We start from the raw sequence: 19,752 nt of genomic DNA, 5'->3' as shown, positions 1-19,752 counted from the left end.
TTTCATCTCTGGTGCCTTACAGACTGTCTTGCACATAGAAAACACTTAATATTTGCTAGGCTGGATTGAGTCATAGGCAAGTTGCAAATTCTCAGAGACTCAGTTTCTTCATCTCTAAAATGGGGGTATTAATACATGTGCTTCCCAGAATGAGGCAGTAGAAAAAGGACTGCTTTTAGACTCAGAGGATCTGCATTCATATCCCAGCCCTGCTGCTTATTATCCTTGTGACCTCGGGAGAATGATTTCATCTACCTGGACTTCAGGTCCACATCTGCAAAATTAGGTTGGCTTAGGAGGCTTAAATCAATGGTCCTAGAATTACGACCTTGTGGGGTTGCCAAGCAAAGTGCCCTGAAAACCCTAAATTCCACTAGAACTGGGAGTTTCTATTATCACATTAAACTTGGCACTAGCAGTCGTCATGGAGATGGGCAACTGTGCCCTTAAAGAGGCAGAAATGGCAGCTCCTTTCCTTTAAATGCTCCCCCAGACTCTCATGGAGCCATAGATACTCTCTCCTTTCGCATCATCTGGTGAAAATAGCTCCTAAAGGACTTTCCTTTCCTTGGCATCCTCAGATACCCATTCTCCCCTGCCATAACTGGGCCTTGCGGGGAGAACCTCCTCGCCTGTTTGGGGAAAACACCTCTTTTCTAAAGTCTCTGGAAGAAGGGCCAGCAATCACTGCACATTTTCTTAAGGACGCTTCCTCAGAGTAGGTTAGTGTGGTCACTGGACAGAGTGCTGGTAAAGGAAGAAGGGGAAGGGGCTGGAGAGGGATGGGAATTCTCCATGCCTGCTCCCCCCTGACCCACCTCTCGAGGGTAAAAGTTGCCTGGGGAAGTATCTGCCTGATGATAAAGATAACCACTCCATATGTGCGATCACACTTGTCCCTTTTTAAAGTCCCAATGACATCTGCTCCCTAATGTCAGCTTCAGTTGATACACACAAATTTCAACAATGAGTGACTAAACCAGTGTAGACACCCAAATGCCTAACCAGTGTAGACACCCAACTGCCTCCAATGGAAAATAAACAACAGGTGTCATTTACCCCCAGCAAAGTATAAATATGGAAGAGGGAAACAGATGGGGGAAATCTCTCCAAGAGAAAATACGCTCCTTACTGGATTGTGAGCTGCCTTTCAAAAAGTCAGAATGTTTTTAGAAAACCATTTAGAGATTTTTTAAAATGCCTCCAAATTCATTCCTCTTGCATTTGGATAATATACTTCACAGAAAGTAATAGCAGGGTATTATAAATTAGAAGGAAAAGTAAACACAATCTGAGCCACTGTCTCCTGGCTTTTCACTGCTGACTTAGTGAGAAGATTGTGACCTTTAAAAACCTTGGGGAAGGTCCCTGTGACCTTAAGAATGTCAAGGATTGAATGAATGAATAGCTTTTGCCATCCTTCTAGCCTTTCACCCCAACACGTCAATTTAAAAAAAAAAATATATATATATATATAGATAATGTTTGCCAATCAAATTAAACCACAAATATTTATATGGTGCTTACAATTTTCCAAAGTGCTTTTCAGATGTTGCACAAGGCTCTTCTTCCTCATTTCTGTTCTGTGGAATCCCTGAGCCAGGTTCACCACCTCTCTCATTTTTTAACTTATTTTGTGCTCTTTCAGATAGGGCTGCAAACAGGGACTGGACTCCTTCCTTCTACCAATGGAGGCCAGCACCTTTTCTGCATTTCCTGACCTTAGAGATGCTTAGTTCACTGAAAGGTTAAGGCCCCATAGCCAGGATGGCTTTCTGGATTTTCCCTGCTTCCAGAAAGATTCATTATCCATTACACTAGGAAGCTTACAACTTTGGAAAGTTGGTGAATATGTTGTATTTCTGGTCCTTTGGGGCAAGGGCTATTTTATTCCTATTGTTTTTACACAATAATTAAGAACTTGATAAATGCCCCATTTAGCACCAGCTGCACTGTTTGGGATTTCCTAGGACATTTCCATCATGCTCCTGCACTGGGTACCTCCATTCTTTGCTCCCCCTTTCTTCCTCCTCCTCCTCTTCTCAGCTTCCTTCTCAATGTGTCTTCCCCCAAGAGACCATAAGTTCCTTGTGGGCACAGACTGACTTGGTTTTTATTTGTATTTGTGTCCCAAGAGTTTATCCCAGTGCCCAGCACAGTTGATGCTTGATAAGTGTTTATTGACTAATTGAATAAAGAGCATAAGTATCTCCATTTTACAGATGAAGCAACTGAGGCTCAGGGAAGAATGAATCTCAGGATTAAGGAGTTAAAAGTGCCCACAGAGCCAGAGATTCCAGCCTTCACAGAGAGAAATCTACCTTACGACACTTGAAGAGGGGTCTCCTAGTTCCTGTTTGATGAGCCAGTTGGCTTTAACAATGCTAATCACCAGGCACTTTTTAAGCCCCAATTGGCAACTTTACTTCTCCCTTGCTCATGTTCCTGTCCTCTGGGGCCAGACAGAATCAAGGCTGTTCGACCATCTTTTCAAACACCCAAATGTCCTTTTCACAGGATGGTGGCAAGCGAATGCCTTTGCCCTCAGCCTTCATGTTCAGGATGAGCAAAGGATCCCAGAGCAATGTTACCCCCAGTCAAGCTGCCACAGGAGTAGAATCACGTGGATCAGCATCCTGACTCCAGATTTGGGGCCCTTCCCAGGGAACCCCATTCTGGGACAGCGGCTCACATCAGCCCTGATCTCATCTCCCCCTTTCGTTACCTGTTATGTTCCCTTCCAGCTTAACTGATCCCCGGGAAGACGCCGCTGCCCCAAAATGCTGATTAAAGAAAACAGACCCATCTCCTGGCTCTCCGTCTCGGAAGTAAATTTGTGACGCTGCATGTAATAGCAACTGAAGTTGGGCTAAGCCCAATTATGATATCTCGCTGTGCTGAGAAATTAATTAACCATCTCCACGATAAAGACCCCAGGAGCAAGCAGAGAGTCTCCAGTAAACACACAGCCAGGAAGGGAGGGGAGAAGTAGGAGACAAATCGAGGGGGAAGAAAAAACCATATTTAGCCCATCTGTTCTGACAGTAATGGGCCCTAGTAATCTTTTCAAGAGTACATGCAGCGCATTGTACTGGAAATGCAGCTACCTGGCAGGCAAATTCATCCCGTTTCCTAATTTTGCTCTTCCACTTGGTGACTTGCTAATGGGAAACACATGTCTCCCTCCTGCACCAAGTTCAAATTGCCCTGGAATTCAGTGGCTGAGCCAGAACGAGGGGAGAACATGTCACCATTTAGAGCTTTCAGCAAAGCCCTTCAGTCGCAGCCAGCACCCTATTCCAGGGAAGGATATCAATTATAGATAGTGACTTGCTTTAGCAGCCGGGTCGGGACTGTCAGACACTAGATAGACAGCCATGGAGACTCATGAATCTTTCTATTAACTGTAAGAGGGGGGAAGAGCACAGGTCGGGCTATAAATAAGGCCGAGTGGCATTGGAATGCTTTAACACCTCGACTCTAGGCTGTCTGTGTCGGGAAAATTCACCGGATTCAAGAAAACTCTTCTTTCTTTGAAGAAAGTTACGACAATCAAAGTAGTTTCTTGTTTCCCTGAAGCCATTTTTTTTAAAGTCCCTTCTACACTTTATTTTTTTTTCCACTTGGATTAAATGAATTCACATAAGTTATATGTCACTTCTATAGGAAATGTCAAGGAAAAGAAAATTAACCTGCAGCGAGCCCACATATCAGGCCTTCTAATCCACTTTGCTGCAGCAGGAAGAAAACATCTCAGAAAGGAGAATGGGAGCCGAGACTCTGGGAAGCTTCGGACAATGAACCTCATTGAGCTCATTCAATTCTATCAGAATTTTGGCTCTTGGAAGGACGGGGCCAGGAGACTTGGGTTCTCGGGTCCTGCCATTGAAAGGCGATATTTCATGGTGGACAGAGGGGGCTCTGGAGCGATGAAGGACCCCAAGCAAGCTTAACATCTCGCTGTTCTATGTAACTCTTTAAAATTACAGGTGCCAAGAAACTGACAACCTGTATTGGTGAAGGGAGCTTCCACACCGGAAATGTCCCCAATAAAATCACAGATCAGGAAGCTCCCAGATTTAAGCCCCCGTTGCATATAAGAGGCACTTAAGACAATCTTGTTGAATTAAATTGGGAGGAATTGAAAATAAATAGTCTAGAGATAGAAAGGACCACTAAGGCTCCATTTTTTAACAGCTGGTGGAAACTGGACTCCAGCTAAGATAAAGGACTTGGTCAGGGTCACAATTGTCATATAACCCATAGTTTTCATACTAGAGAAGAGGGAATAGTCCAGATTTGGGGCTGTGACTTGTCCAAGGTCACAAAGGTGGAGGACAGAGCTCAGGACTCGTGAGCTCCTTGTGCAGTAGAAAAAAATCTGGTTTTTCAGTCCCAGGAATTGGGTTCAATTCCTATCTCCAGAGGTTAACCAAGCCTCGTTCTCTTGGATCCAAGCAAACATTTTAGTGGAAAGATGATGCTGCTGGTAGGCATTTTCATGAAATGACTCACACCATCAGATGAGAGCCGGAGCAGCTTCATCTTATGCCAACTGCTAATTTTCACTGGCTTGTGGGGAAGAAAAGGTCCCTCCGGCTGTCCAGACCATTTTCTAAAGGACCTTTTCTTCTGAAAGGGGGGCCGGACATCAGTTTACTCCTCCACAAAAGGAGATGCTTGGCCCTGACTGAACCAACGGGTTCTAGATCCCAGGCCTGTGATTCTAAGCCCAGGGATTACATCTGGAGCCAATGACCATATCTAGACACTCATGTGAACCAGCATCCTCACATAACGGAAAGCACCATCTCTCAGAGCATCCCAACTGAAGGAGTCCAAGGCACTGCCTCCTGGGAGGTAGGATGCTCAGCCAGGCAGCTCCCTCTGAGGAGCGGAGGCTGACATTTATTACCACCAAGTAACCGGCAGCCCTCCGGGGAGGAAGCTCTCCATCCCTTAGATCCATGGTTACAGGGAAATGGCATCAGCTTCAGATGGGCAACAGCTTTCTGATCTTGGATTTAATTTGATTTAACATGCATTTGGTAGACCTATTATGTGCCAGCATTTTATCTCAACATTTCCCATTAATTCAGTTTAAAAACCATTAAGTACCTACTATGGGCCAGACACTGGGAAAGCCAAAAAAATCCTATTTTTAAGAGAAATGTCTATCTCAACATTTTCCATTAATTCAGTTAAAAAAAAAACCATTAAGCACCTACTATGGGCCAGACACTGGGAAAGCCAAAAAAAAGTCCTATTTTTAAGAGAAATGTCTATCTCAACATTTTCCATTAATTCAGTTAAAAAAAAAAAAAACATTAAGTACCTACTATGGGCAGACACTGAGAAAGCTAAAAAGTCCTATTTTTAAGAGGATTGTCTATCTCAACATTTTCCATCAATTCAGTTTAAAAAAATATTAAGTACCTACTATGGGCCAGACACTGGGTCTGAATTGATGGAAATTAATGTCCATCTCAACATTCTGCATCAATTCAGTTTAAAAAACATTAAGTATTTGCTATGGGCAAATTGAAAAAACTGGGTCTGAATTGATGGAAATTATTGAGATAGACATTACTCTTAAAAATAGGACTTTTTAGCTTTCCCAATGTCTGGCCCATAGTAGGTACTTAATGTTTCTTAACCCGAATCGACTTTCTCCTGGACCAAGCCCAGCAGTCTACCACAAAGTACCCAAGCGTTCTGCATCCTTATTTTACAACTGATGTGATGAAAAGGGGCTTCTGAATAAAGAAGGTGATGGGCTCTGATTTTAAAAAACCGAATGTCCTTGGGGACGGCACGCAGGGGCTGAATCTCAGACAGCAAGTATATGTTGGCCCAGTAGACCCAGCAGAGTCCTAGAAAATGTTGGCTCATACTCAGGATTCTGTCCATACTACATTAAAGTTAGAAACTCAAAGGGTTTTTATGATTCGATATAATTCCCCAAACATCTGGATTGGCTAAGAAAGGAAACCAAAGGGCACGTGTTCACCCGCGTGCCTGCATTCCCGAGCCTGCGAGGAGGGAGGAGAGACGGTCACCCTCAGGCCAGCCGGGCCTACAAAACGGCCATCACGTTAAGAGCATCTTAAAACCCAGGCACTTGGACACCGGACTTTACACCAGTCCCTGGCCCATGACGCCTGCTGAGCTGCAAGAGCCTTTTATTCCTGATTACCCCAATTGACAGTGATCTCAATGGCCTTAGTCGCATTTCTGTTCACTTTCTCCCCTTCTTCCCCCATCTCCCCCGCTCTGGTTAAAACAGATGTGGAAAAAGATGTGAAAAATTCTGCTACGCGGCTCCAACCTCACCCCTTTGCTGCCTTCCTCAGAGATGTTGGAGGGGAATGTGGGAAACGTGTGAGTTTAGAGTATGAGGCCCTAACTCCGTCAGTAACTCTCTGGGGATCTCAGAGGACCCCAAGCCCCTGTTCTCTCATCTATAAAATGAGGGGTTTGGCTTCCAAGATCCTTTCCAACTCCAACATTACCAAGGAACGAAACACGCCCTCAGCCACCTTCTCCATCCCAGCCTGAGCAGGGCAGCAAATGCCTAATTCAATAAAAGGAACTCAAGGGCCTCCGGCCCTGGACAGGGAGGGCCACTCTCTGGCCGGGACCCCCAGGGAGAGGGCTGGGGGGTGGGAGGACAATGGACCGCAGAGCTATCTCCCCTCCACTCCTGCCATGGGGTCTGGGTGGGAGGGGGAGGAAATGCCGCTTGATTCAGAGGTTAATCATAATTCATGTCCGGCTTACTATCACTCAATAACCATCAAAGTCTGAAGCTCCAAATAGTGTTCTCGGCCTTCTACGATCAGAGCCATTATAGTCTCTGTGGAAGGCTTTATTGAATTTCCCAGTAAGCTTTAGTTGACTGAACAGGTCAGGAACTGCGGCTCCGAGTTCTCTTTCTTCTCAGAAACTCATAAAGCCCTGTCTGCCTCGTAACGCTGCCACCCGAGGGACCCGGCTCAGCCCGGGGTCAGTGCCGCTGCCCTCCCGGGAGGAGGTCACGCCGCTCGGAAGCCCCCTCCGGAATACCATTAACTTACATGCACGAGCTGCTCCTGGGTGTCAAACTCCCTGGCACAGCCCTCCCAGTGACAATTTGTCTCGTAGACCACTTCGGGCTCCTGCTTATTTTCATCCTTGTCCCCTTCCTCCTTGACCAGGGTCATTCCTTCGGGCTGCTCCTGAAAGGCAGAGGTGGACAAAAGAGGAGCCAGGGTCAGACAAGGAGGCCTTGGGGGGGAGGCTAATAGGACAAGGGCATCATGGACCCCTGAGGTGGGGGAAGAGAAAGTTTGGGTGCGCCAAACCAAGTCCACGGGATTTCTGATATCCTGGGTGATCCTGAGCCCCCCTCAGCCTCAGACTCCACATCTGCAAATATTCTGTGAGGGCAGGGGCTGTTTCTCATGCGTCTACGTATCTTTCGAAGCTTATTTATTGTTTCATAGGTTATCAATTTGAAAAAAATAATACTAGAAATCACCTAGTTTATTCTCCATATTTTACAGATGAAGAAACTGAGGCACACAGAGGGATATTAGCTTACTCCCTGAATCAGGATCTGAACTCTTAGACTCTACTTGCAGTAACTTTCCCCACGTCCTCCTGCCTGCCTTAGACACCAAAGATACTTAACACTTGTAGAATTACTGTATTCCATGATTTATCAACTTCTTTGACATCTGCTCCCCTGCCTGGCTGGTGGCCTTCACATCCTTGGAAATGTTCCTCTAGTTTTCTCAGACTTTTTAGTAAAGGTCCTGATTTCAAATCGTGCTTCAGACATTTAGCAGACCTTGAACAAGTCATTAGCCTATCTCAGGGTCAGTTCCTTCATACATAAAATGAGGGAGTGAGACCCCCCCAGAACCTCTTGAATTCTTTTGCTATGCTCCTCAGATCCTGTTTAATAGACCATTGCAAGAGGTTTCCCACTTCGTGATAGGGAAGGCACTAGGCATTTTAAATAAATGATTCAAATGAATATTGCCCTCCCTAGTCCAACATCAATGTTCCGTGGTCATACTGCCAAAGGTCAAGCAGGGGAACATGTCTGGACGGTTGCCAGCATCCCTGATCAGCCTCCCCCCACGCCCACCCACAACCATCTCCGTGGAAATGGCACAAGCTTCACATTCTGGGATGGGAGGGTCCCTCCTTAGGGAGCCACGGAGGCCAGGCTGCAAGTCTAGAAATAGCTTCAAAACCTATTCCCTCAAATCTGAACCAAAAACTCATCAAAGTTCCCTAGAAAACTGAGTCGGAGCCCAAAGGCCAAGTCCTGGCTGTAGATGGGCCTAATTCACACCCCTGGGGCTGTTTCCACATTGGAATTCTAAGCAAGCAAGCCCAAGACTAAGTTTGACCTAAACATGTTGCTGCGTCTTGGCCATTTCCAGCTTACTGTGGCAGGCTGATCAACTGGGTCTAGGACTTGTATGGGCCCCTGGGCAATGGCAGCTGCTATATATGTTCTGCTATGGCCGGGTTAGCCCCCAACTGTACTTTCGACTCTGGGGGTTAGATCAACTTGGGAAAAGAGAAAAAGCCAAGCTAAAACTTCAGTCCAGGTCGTTATGGATGAGGACGATCATGGCAGCCTCAGCCATAGAGCCTGGGGTCTATCCATCCATTTGGTGGATTGTAGATGCCCAAGCCCTGTCTCCTCTCTGTCTGGTGTTTGCTGCTAGCTCACTCTGTTACCTACAACTACCCTTTGTTGTTCTTGTATTAAAGTCAGGGCTCTGTCCTCAGGACACACAGAAATGGGAATTCAGTGAGTCAGTGCTATTTGGCTTTGGGTAACAAGAGGCTGGGTGACAACGTACCTGCAGACTTCCCGCTCCCGGACTGGGCAGATCTTCATCGGCTTTGATCTTGGATCGTTTATTATGCATCGGATCCCCCGTACTGCTCACCGCAGACTCACTCGTGGGCTTGTTTTGCTGCTCGTGTTTCCGGTCCAAAAACAAAAATAAATCCTTGATCAATGTACAGTCCCATACCCAGGCACACAGTTCTATTTAAACAGCTTTGCTCGGCTTGAAGAACAACCTTACTTGGGGGAAAAGCTCAGCAACCTGTTGCAAGGGGTTGAATGAGATGTTCTTTCAGTTGGATCAGAATAGAGTGAAAAAAGGACGCCCTATCTTTCCATTCATAGGAATAAATCAGTCTCACTCCAATGAAAATGGCATTTGGACTCCAAGTTTTAACAGCTTTCACACAGAACAAGCCCAAATGGAGAAAGCACAACATCATGAAGAAATCTCCCTGGCCAGAGCAGATTGATGGAAAGGCTACCATCATTTACGTCATATTAGTGGTTCCGTGATGAAAAGAGCAGCCCACTATAGAACCTCTTCCCTACTGCCTTTGTCAGCCCATTGCTTAAGAACTTGGAAAGTGTCCTCCTAGGAAGCGGAAGGAGATGGAGGATAATGGGGTCTCCCAATTCCTGATCTTCTATTAGGATTTCAGGCTGGGGGGGGGGGGGATGCGCCGCATGACTTTCCACTGGCCTCTGTTAACACACTCTCCACTAGGTTGTATTATTCAGGAGTTAGGCTTTGTTGGAAAAAGCTACAATTGATTCTAGGCTCTATTAGTCAGGAGGATGTTGCTTGAAATTATAAGGAAATCATTCCTTAAATCTATTAAGGAATTAATAAGGAAATTATTAAGAAAAGTGATATCTAGCATTAAATAATGGTAGCCTTTCTCTAGCACTTTACAAATACTATTTCATTAGGGTTAGGTAGATACCATTTTCATCCCTGTTATCCAGATGCAGAACCTGAGGCTGCCGGCCATTAAGCATCTGAGGCAGGATTTGAACTCAGAAACTTCAGACTCCAAGTATAGTCTTCTCTGAGCCATGGCACCCACCCACCTGGGAAGGAGCCAATGACAGTGGGCTAAGACAGTGGGCTGTTCTATCAGCTACTCTCATGGTTTTCCTGAAAGGTTCTCAGCTCTCTCTCCCGCTCTCACCTGTGTGGCCTCCGACAGACCCGAGCTCACTTGAACTGGGTTCAGGACGCTCGGGATGCCAGGAATGGGTCTCTGGGTCGGAAAGGTCGGGGCCGGGTGGATGAGTGGAGGACTGTGTCCAAAAGATCCTAAGCTCTGCTGCCGACTTAAAATCTGCTGATGCATGTGCTGGAAGGAGACCGGGGTGGGAGGGTATGTGAAACTCAGAGCAGGACTGCGGCGGGAGAAAGCAAACAACAGAGAAGACAGACCGTTACTTTGGTTGGATTCCCAAGGACGGCGTCTGGCGGGGGGGCTTCTTCCTGTCCCCTGCCCCATGCCACAGGCCCAAGGCCCCAAGGAGTCCAGACCCCGGCCCATCGTCTCGTCCCCCAGGAGCCAGGACCCCTCCCACCTCGAGTACGCACTCGTGCGCACACTAGCCTAAAGAAGTCTCTGCAAAACCAAAATAAAAGACGAGGAGTTCAATAACAGCTATTTATTGCAATAACAAACTTTATATAAAAAGGGGACGGGTGACGACATGCTTTATAGGAAGTACTTTTCGCGGTACGAAGCTCTACAGACTCTCGTGGATGAAGCAATTCCTTTCATCACGGCTCGGGCTACACTCTTTCATATGTCTCTAGATCTTATTACAAGAGGAGAGAAAATCAATTGGCTGAATGTGTTTTGAACACCAAGCTTGTCATATCACTCATTTGTTTGTTAAGACGGAAGGCTCGGTTCATCCAGAATGTCACCTCCAGAATTTCCATCAGGGCGTCCGCTCCGGAAAGCTGATGGATTAACCTCTCCCCTTAGAAATTGGTGATCAATGGGCTTCGATGCAGAAATATCCCAATGGGAAACACATCTCCTTCTTGCAGTTAAACGGCATTAAGTGTCTATTAATGCCCATTATGCATGCTAATACCTGTCATCACTTCATTACGACCCCTTCCCTGCCAGGCTTCCCCAGCCTCCAGTGGAGGACCAGGAAAATCGTGCTCCGGACTGCCCCGGGTATGGAACGCCAAACCGCTCTTTGTGCCCGACTTCAAAAAGGAATCGTTCTGAGGGAAATCCGCTTAGAAAACTAGGAAACACTCCCATAGCTTTGCACCAGTGGCTTCAAATTGCATGAAAAAATGACATAATTGCATTCATGGGTCTCTCTTCCTTACAATGAGTTAAAATGGCCTTGCAAATTAAAACATTCTTTTTTCTATCCCATGTATAATACCGAGCAAGAATCAAGGTTTCTCCTAATGTCAAAGGTAGATTTCATGCAAATTTCAAGTCTGGGACATTAATTACTCTCGCCGTTAAGCACATTAACTGATAATATTACAATTAAAAAACTCCAACCATTTCAACCACTTGAAGTAACCATTCAAAAGGTATTCTCTGTCCATTAATGGGACTGTACATTCTGCCACTGGACCACAATCCCTAGAAAGACGGCTCCGACGTGATTATATTACTATTATTCAGCGAGAGAGCCCGGCATTACAAAAGGCTACCAATTTAGGCCTGAATATCATTAAGAATACCCTCAGAGAATTTGACTAGTCTATGAGGATCTCTCTTTTCATTTTGTATTGTATTTCTTTAATAAAGGGAGGCAGAAATGTGGTGAAAACAGTCCTTGTTCCCGGTAAGAGTTAGGGGGAAATCAGTAATAATATTCCGTTATTGTCGGGCCAGAGTTACTGCCAGTGTTTCTGTAAGCAACCATGAATGATTACCGCGAGACTTGGTGAAGGGAGCCACTATGGATGATTGATAGGACATTAATCAAAAGATGCATATCAGCCTCCGAATTTGTTCCCCAGCTTTCCCCTAATAGCTGATTTCATGTTCACTGAGCACTGTGCCAGTTTGTCCAATTTATTCTTCAGTGTGCGAGCCATTCATCAAAGAACACAATGATTTAACACCCCCTGTCCTTTCTGTGAGCGAGCATTACTAAGTGTAACTACCTTATTCTGTTCATTAAAAAACAAACAAACAAAAAAGTAAACACCGAGCCGAGCCCTCTCACCCCCATCCCAAGCAATTACAATGTCACCCGCGGGAGCGGGCAGGAGGGAACCCGGCCACAAGGGCCTCCGTCTCTGGATGGAGAGTGGGGAGAATGTGGGCGCATCTCCTCCCAGGAGGGACAAGGGCCTGACCAGCAACCTGGGGGCCAGATTTCCAACAAAATGCGATGGAGGCGCAGTGTGGACGTGGGGAAAACGTGCCGTCTGTCACAGTCAGCTTTCAGAATAAAATAGCACTGTGAGCTCAATAGAGAAGATGGGGGAAAGAGAAAGACACTGAGCAAAAGCGACAAAGGAGGAAGAAAAGGAGAGAGGGAGGAGGAAGAAGGAAAAGAAGAAAGAAAAAGAAAGAAAAGAAAGAAAAGAAAAAAAAAAGAAAAGAAAGAAAAGAAAAAGAAAAAGAAAAAAAAAGAAAGGAAAGAAAAAGAAAAGAAAAGAAAAGAAAGAAAGAAGAAAAAAGAAAAGGAAAGGAAAAGAAAGAAGGAAAGAAAAGAAAAAAAGGAAAAAATTAAAAAAAAGGGAAAGAAAAAAAAAAGAAAAAACAACAGAAAATTTTTTCAAAACCATATTAATGAGGGTTTATAAAAAAACCCAATCCCTCCACCATTTGGGGAAGGCTAAATCATAAAAAGAAATAACCCTTCCCATGCCCAGGAGTTCCCTACCTCAATCCTGGAAATTTTCACCAAGAGTAGTTCTAAAGTAAGAACATCACATTAAAGAACTCTCCCTTGCTAAAGTCCAGAAATGCCATCCTAGCCTCAGCAAAACAGCTGATTCAAATCTCCTCCCTACTATTACCCCCAACTCCTCCTCTCCCGCCCATCTCGAAAGTCCCCTCCTCACAATGACCCCTGAAATCTGAGCCCTGACATTATCTTTTCCTCCTAACCTGATTCGAAATCCCTCTCTTGCTCCAAACCCTAGCCCTCCCATCACCCCCCATCACGCCCATATTATCCCCTGCTTCCATGGCCCATCCCCCCTAACCTCCCTTCCGAATTACCTCCACGCCATCAGCTGATTCGCCTTCCAGACCGCTGCCTCTCCCACCCCTCCCCCTCCCTTCCCATTCAATCCCGAACGCCCAGCCAGAAAACCTTCTTTTCCCCAATTCCATCAAAGTCCACTCCTTCCGAAGCGACCACCCAGAAATCCTTTAATCCCGTGCTCCAATCTCTCACCATCTCCCCCACACAACCCGCCCACATGCCAACCCCCATCACACAACCCATCCCCATTCCATGGCCATTTCCAATTCCAACTCCCCCACTTGCAATTTCGGCCACATTGCTTTCTCTTCCCACATCGTTTCCCCAGTCAAAGCCAATAAACATTCGTTGGAATTGTTTCATCCCCTCCTTGTCTCCTGATTGTTCTGCAAAAAGAACCTTCATTTGACTCCACCACACTAACACTCCCTCCCACAGGTGCCATGAACAACTCTTGCCTTTGACCCAAAAATTACTTGGGCCCGGCAAAATTGGACCCACTTCCTGGCTCGAGGACAGGGGGAAATGGGAGAACTGAGGAACACTCAAGCCAGTGTTGATCAAAGCAAATGCTAAGGAGCGCCTGCATTGCTTGTGCCCATCTGTTGAAAGATCTGACCTCTGGGGACAATCACACCCCCCAAAAAGCAAGTTTCTATGGTGTCCTGTCATTTCAATGGCCCCCACTATGATCACCGGCTTTTGTCACTGACAGGCTGGGAGGCTTGCAGGCTCCCCTTGATCATCATTTCCTAACTCATAATGGTCATACCTCCAGGACTCCTCAGATCCCTCCCATCCCTCAAATAGGGTAACTGCCACTCAGTCCCAGGCTTGCTAACTACCTCCTTTCCTGCCATTTTTATTGAAAACAATTCAACAAATGGGCTCTTTAACGAGATGTAGCCAAACATGAATTGTGAAGTTTTCACTTCTTTTCCTGCAAATATCTATAGAAAAAAAGTATAGAATTTTTTTTTAAATCCCATATGTTTATTGTCATAAACTATGTAATTGTAGGTCTATTAAGCCATTAAGATCAGGCAGAAGGCTATGTTCCCAAAGGGAAAACAAATCAGAACGATATTTAAGTAGATAGTTATGAAGTCAGAAGAAAATTATTTGAATTTCAATTTGCTCATTATCCCTTTAAGTAGCAGCAGGAGGAGTATGAACATCTGGAGCAAAACAAACAAACAAATAAAAACTGTGATGCTTGAATTCTGAGAAAAATCCTTAGGGATTCACTCAGGATCTATTTACTCTTAGTTTACAAACACTTCTAACCAGTTCACATCAAGTCAGAACCAAGGAGAAAAGGACCCAGGCCTGAGAACAGATACTAAGCAAATGTCCATCAAGATCAGCACAAATGACAAATAATAGCTTACAGGCTGAATGCAAGGAAGGATAAAGGGAGGAAATGATGTGCCTAAAGTCTTGAGGTTCTTTAAGTGATTAGCAGTTGCTCTAGAGAGGGTCTTCTCTCTCACTCCATGTGTCTCAAGCTGGTGTCCTGTGGGTATCTGGCTGCCGCAGAAGCCTGGTCCCAACGGGACTGCGTTACTGGTTGGAGGCCATGGGAAAGTGTAACGATTAGGGAAGACCAAGTCCTGGTTAAGGTCAACATGTCCCCCCAAGGAGGTGAGGACCCAAAATGGGACTTGCCATCACGGCCTTGCCCACGCAGAAGAGTCGCCAGCTTTGCTCTCCAAGCTTGGCCAAATGCAAGAGGAGCAAAGCCCGAGTCCCAGAGCTTTACTTGGTATTAACTTCCAGGAATAAACATCAATCAATCAGCAGAAATCGGCTCAGCGCCTGATATGGGCCAAGCAGCCCAGCCACAGGGGTGCAAAGGACCAGTCCCAACTCTCTCTTCCATTGGGGAAAGTCCATGCGTCCCTGGAAGTCTGTTGGAAGCTCTGGGAGGGAGGAGCTGAGCTGTGTTCTTTGGTTTTTCTACTCCTAACATTCAGTATAATGGCTGACGTGGTGAAGTCTTTTAAATGGAACTGGGTATTCCAGTGACAAAAGGAGAACAAAAAGTCAACTCCCTATAGATTATTTTTTTATAGATTTATAATTCTTTTTAAACAAAATGACATTAAGCCATGATTAGAGAGTACAGGGATAGATATAATATCGACTCTTAACAGGTTCAATTTTGTTCTATTTCTTTTTCTAAAATTTGACTATTTAAATAATGTATTTGCTCTTTTGTTAACCTGGGCCATCTCTGCTTTTGTAGATATTCCTCCATTTCATTGAGATTATCAAATTTGTTATCATATAGTTGGACAAAGTAACTCCTAATTATTGCTCTAATTTCCTCTTCATTTGGTGGAAAGTTCTCCCTTTTCATTTTTGAGACCAACAATTTGATTTTCTTCTTGCCTTTTACTAAAAGCTTTATCTATTTTGTTGGGTTTTTTCATAGGCATAACCCTCAATTTTATACCAAATTTGAAATTCTGAAAATAAAAGGGGAGATTAGTAAATTTGAAAGTTAGAAAACTATTGAATTAATAAATAAACTAAACAGGCTGGAACTGCCTAACTCAAGTAACAATGCCGGGTATCCCCCAGCTTTGCATCCTTTCAGAGGAAGACCTCCATCTCTTTGGTTTTCCTTACTGATAAGATGGCATTTTGTCTGAAAAAGAACTGGGGCTTTTGTGAGCGAATCAACAGACAGCATGATGGGATGGGCAAATGGCCAAGGGGTTCTCAGACTGCGCTGAAGAGCAGAGGAAATGAAGTCACGGTCGGTCCACCGCCCTGGTCAGAGCACATCTGGGCTAGCCTCGGCTCTTGGCACCAGGGCTTGGGAAGGGCATTGGTTGGTTGGAAACTGAAAAGATGCCGAGAGGGGGAAGGCTCATGGGATCGTAGATGTTAAGCTCAAAGAGACCTCAAAGGGACAGATGAGGAAACTGAGATCCCAATGGCTATTACTTGCTCAAGGTCACCCAGTTGCTGGTAATTTACTTTTGCTCTAGCTCTGGATGCCAGAGTAATTGTTAATCCGATGGAGTCCCAAGTTTATGCATCTGACCAACAGGGAAGTTTCTTCTGCAATGAGAAGATCCGGGGAAACATGAGGGCTCCATTTTTGTCTCCAAGGACAGGGTGGAGAAGAAGAAAGATCAGTCGGATTCTGTTTGGCCCCTGTTGGATCAGGAGCAGTGGAGAAGGGCGGTAAAGAGGGGCTGGCCTTGGCTAGTGTGAGAGCTTGTCCCACGGAGCAATGGGTGAGATGGGAGGGAATGGGTTCCCCTTCCTTGGGGGGCTTCCAGCAGGAATAGAATGATCCCCTTTTTGGGAATCTGTTGTAAATAGCTTTTCAGATGAAGTTTAGAATGGGGGGCTTCTGAGGCCTTTGGAATTCTATGATTCTTGCATGTATTTATAAGGTCCAACATGAACCCAGAAATCTCTAAGGGAAATTTGTTAGTGAAACACAGGAAGGAATCACAACCTGTCTCTAGAGGTTAATGACACGAAAATACAGGTAGAGTTTAGAACTGTGGAGAGATCACTGAGTGTGGAGCCAGGGAAGCTGCCATGACACGGTATCTTCACCTCTCACTACCTGGATGAACTTGGGCAACGTGCTTTACGTTGGCAGCTGGATGGCACAGAGAACAGACATGAGGTCAAATCTGCCGTCAGACACACACTGGCCACATGAGAATGGGTGGGTCTTTAACTTCTTTCTGCCTCAGCTTCCTGATATGTAAGAAGGGAATAATAATAGTTCCAACTGGACCAGGTTGTTGGGAAGACCAACTGTGAAATCTTAAAGATTGCTCTGTCAACCTTAAAGTACTGGGTTACTACTGCTATTGCTACTACTACTACTACTACTACTACTACTACTACTACTACTACTATTACTACTACTGTTACTACTACTATTACTACTACTATTATTACTTAATACTATTATTTATTATTATTATTACTAATCTGATTATTCATATTGTTGTTGTTGTTAATCCTCCCTGAGCTCCTTCTGTCTTCTATAAAATCACAGCTTGGACTCTGGGAGGCAGCTGACTGATTTGTTGGACAGAGCGTGGGTTTGAAAAGAGAAAGCCCTGGATTTGAGTCCAGCCTTGCATACCTTCGGGAAGCATGATCCTGAAAAAGTCTATTAATCTTTTCTTTCAGACTGAGCTTCCCTGTCTCTACAGAGGAGATGAGGGAGGACACTTTGTACCTCACTGGCTTGTTGGGAGATGGCTTGTGGTAAGCATTGATTATCCTTGCTCTTGCTCTTGGCTGAAGTTATGTGACCTCTAGCTCTCCCTGCCCTACCCCTCCCTGCCCTACCCCTGTGATCTCCGGTGACTTGGATTTGGTTTGAGTTTTGCATCTGTGTGCGTCCAAGGCAGGATTTGAACCTGAAGCCCCTTCTGTCTGCCACGCCAGGGGCGCCTGTGATGGACGTGAGCATCCTTCCAAAACAAGCCATGAGAAACCTTCTGCCGGCATCAGATATCCCACTGAGGGAGCCGGACCCAAGAATCCGAGGCACTGCCCCCAGGATGAGGATTCAGAGCCCTCTTAGGACCCTGGGAAGCCTGGCCCGGCAGCCTCTCTCCCCATCGCTGTTTGCTTTGGCTTTTCTGCCCCAGAGCCCGCTTCCCCTCCTGTCACCACCTGAGAGCCAGCGCAGCTGGAGGAGCGGCTGGCCTTCCTCCTGGCCCAGGCGCCATCCCGCCAGGCACCAGCTGTGGCCGGATGCCAGCACTGGCACTGCCAGGGAGGGGATGAGGCGATCCCCGGAGCAGCCAAACCAAGCCCGAGCCCCAGTCACCGGCCGAGCTTGTTGGCGCGGGCTCCCGGGCAGAGCTTGCTCTGACTTGTTCCACTCGGGCTGGATGGGCCGGGCCAAGCCGAGGAGGCCCGGAGGGGCCGAGAACCAGGCCAGTGGGCTACAGGCAGCACAACAGATGGCCCGGCGTCGGCACAGCCCGTTCGGGCTCAAAGGGAACTCTTCTCGTGGACAAGGGGGACTTCCAGTCTCCACCCAAAGCCCAGACGGAGGCTATTATTATGCTCGTTTTATGGATGAGCAAATGGAGGCTAAGTGTCTAGTACAGGGTCTGCCTAAAGTTGGATTCAAACTCAGGGTCTTCATAATCTAGGTGCTCTCTATCTAGATACAGCTCTAAAGAATACAGACTAGCTTGATAAATACCTAGTTCTTTCAGAGAACTCTCTATAAAGTTACACACACACACACACACACACACACACACACACACACACACCTCTTTCTCTCCCCTCCTCCTTCTCTTTTTCTTCCTCCCTCCCCCTCCTCCTCCTCCTCCTCCCCCTCCATTCCGATCCCTGCCTCTGCCTTTGGAAGACAGCCATAATGACTGCATTATTATTGCATTAGCGATATTAGGATATCATCTGGCACAGCAGAGTGCAGAGGCCAGGGAAGAACTGGTGACAGTGGCTTTCCTCTGTCAACATCTGCCCGGTTCCAGAATGAATGTCAATTGCTGGCTGTGTCCTCCCAGAGCCTCCATTAGAAGCGAAGTGCCCCGGTCAAGCCCGCGCTTCCTTCCTCTCCAGGTTCTAGTTTGGGGATGGCCTCTGTTCCCCCAGAGACCCCCTCACCAGGACGCCCTCTCCCCTGGGGACTCCATTTTAGGATTGCCTCGATCCTGCCCCAGAGATAGAGAGAGGGGAGGGTCATCAGGTTCTCCTCCCTGGGACGCCCACTTCCCTCTGACTCTGTGTCCCCTCTGACTCTGGGTCCCCTCTGATGACTCTGATAAAGCCTCTTCAGGGTCATGGGGCAGGTATCAGCTGGGCCCCAGCCCTTTCCCCGGACACTGACTGTGCCCCCTGGGGGAGAAGGGGAGGCTGAGGGGCCCCGGCTTCCTAATATGAACTAAAGTCTTGCTCAGTGCCAACATCATGGGGCCCCTTAGACAATCCTCAACTCCCCAAAGGCTCCGGGGCCAGAATGAAATCTCCAGGTGGAAAAGGAAGGCAGAGGCACAAAGGGAGAAACAGAGAGAGCCCAAAGGGGCTCTGCAGGGGCTCCGGGCGGCATTACACGGTCAGTGAACTGCCCTTGATTGAATTCGGGGAGACCTCGGAGCCAGGGGTGACTCTGGTTGAAATCCAGCTCACCCCAAGCTTGGAAAACTCTCTCCAGCTGTAAACTGAGGGCCCGAGCCCGTGACCCCGGGGTCTCTTCTTGAAAGGAAGGTTCACTCTCTTAAAAAGGAAGAACTCCCCATTGTGCAGACGGGACAATCTATCACCTGCCCAAGCCAGACATTCCCCTGTGGTTACTTGCTCTCAAGCTGGGGCAGGAGACGGTGCAGCTGCCCGGGGTTCCCGGGGCCAAGTGGGGAACATCTGAGGTGTCATGGCACCTAATCACGAGGCCTCAGGAACTGGCCCGGCTCCCTGAAGATCGAGACAACAATCTGAGCCCATCCAAGATGTCAGCGCCTCGGGGAGCCCTTTTCTGGAGGCCCAGCTGGATTATGGAATCAAGGTGGCCCTGGCCTCTTGCCACCGCTGGCACCCTGACTCGAATTCCTCAGCACAGCCTCTCCTTTAGGATCAGGGACCTTCTCTCTGTTTCTCTCTCCCTGTGTCTCTGGGTCTCTGTCTCCCTTCCTCTCCTCCTCTTCCTCCTTCCTTCCCCCCTTCTCTCTTCCTTCCCT

General features: G+C 46.7%; 1 protein-coding gene across 1 annotated transcript in view; it reads right to left on the bottom strand.

Moving 5' to 3' along the window:
• Positions 1–19,752, bottom strand: part of GLI3 (GLI family zinc finger 3) — a 247,667-nt gene that overhangs the window by 41,647 nt on the left and 186,268 nt on the right. The window contains exons 8-10 of the mRNA XM_003762657.2: positions 10,030–10,243; positions 8,865–8,981; positions 7,077–7,217 (exon numbers count right to left, since the gene is read on the bottom strand). Coding sequence (XP_003762705.2) covers positions 7,077–7,217; positions 8,865–8,981; positions 10,030–10,243 — 472 coding nt within the window. The remainder of the gene's footprint in view (positions 1–7,076; positions 7,218–8,864; positions 8,982–10,029; positions 10,244–19,752) is intronic.

The sequence above is a fragment of the Sarcophilus harrisii genome, chromosome 1 (assembly GCF_902635505.1).
Source record: "Sarcophilus harrisii chromosome 1, mSarHar1.11, whole genome shotgun sequence".
Lineage (NCBI taxonomy): Eukaryota > Metazoa > Chordata > Mammalia > Dasyuromorphia > Dasyuridae > Sarcophilus > Sarcophilus harrisii.
This window is presented reverse-complemented; position numbering and strand designations above follow the sequence as displayed.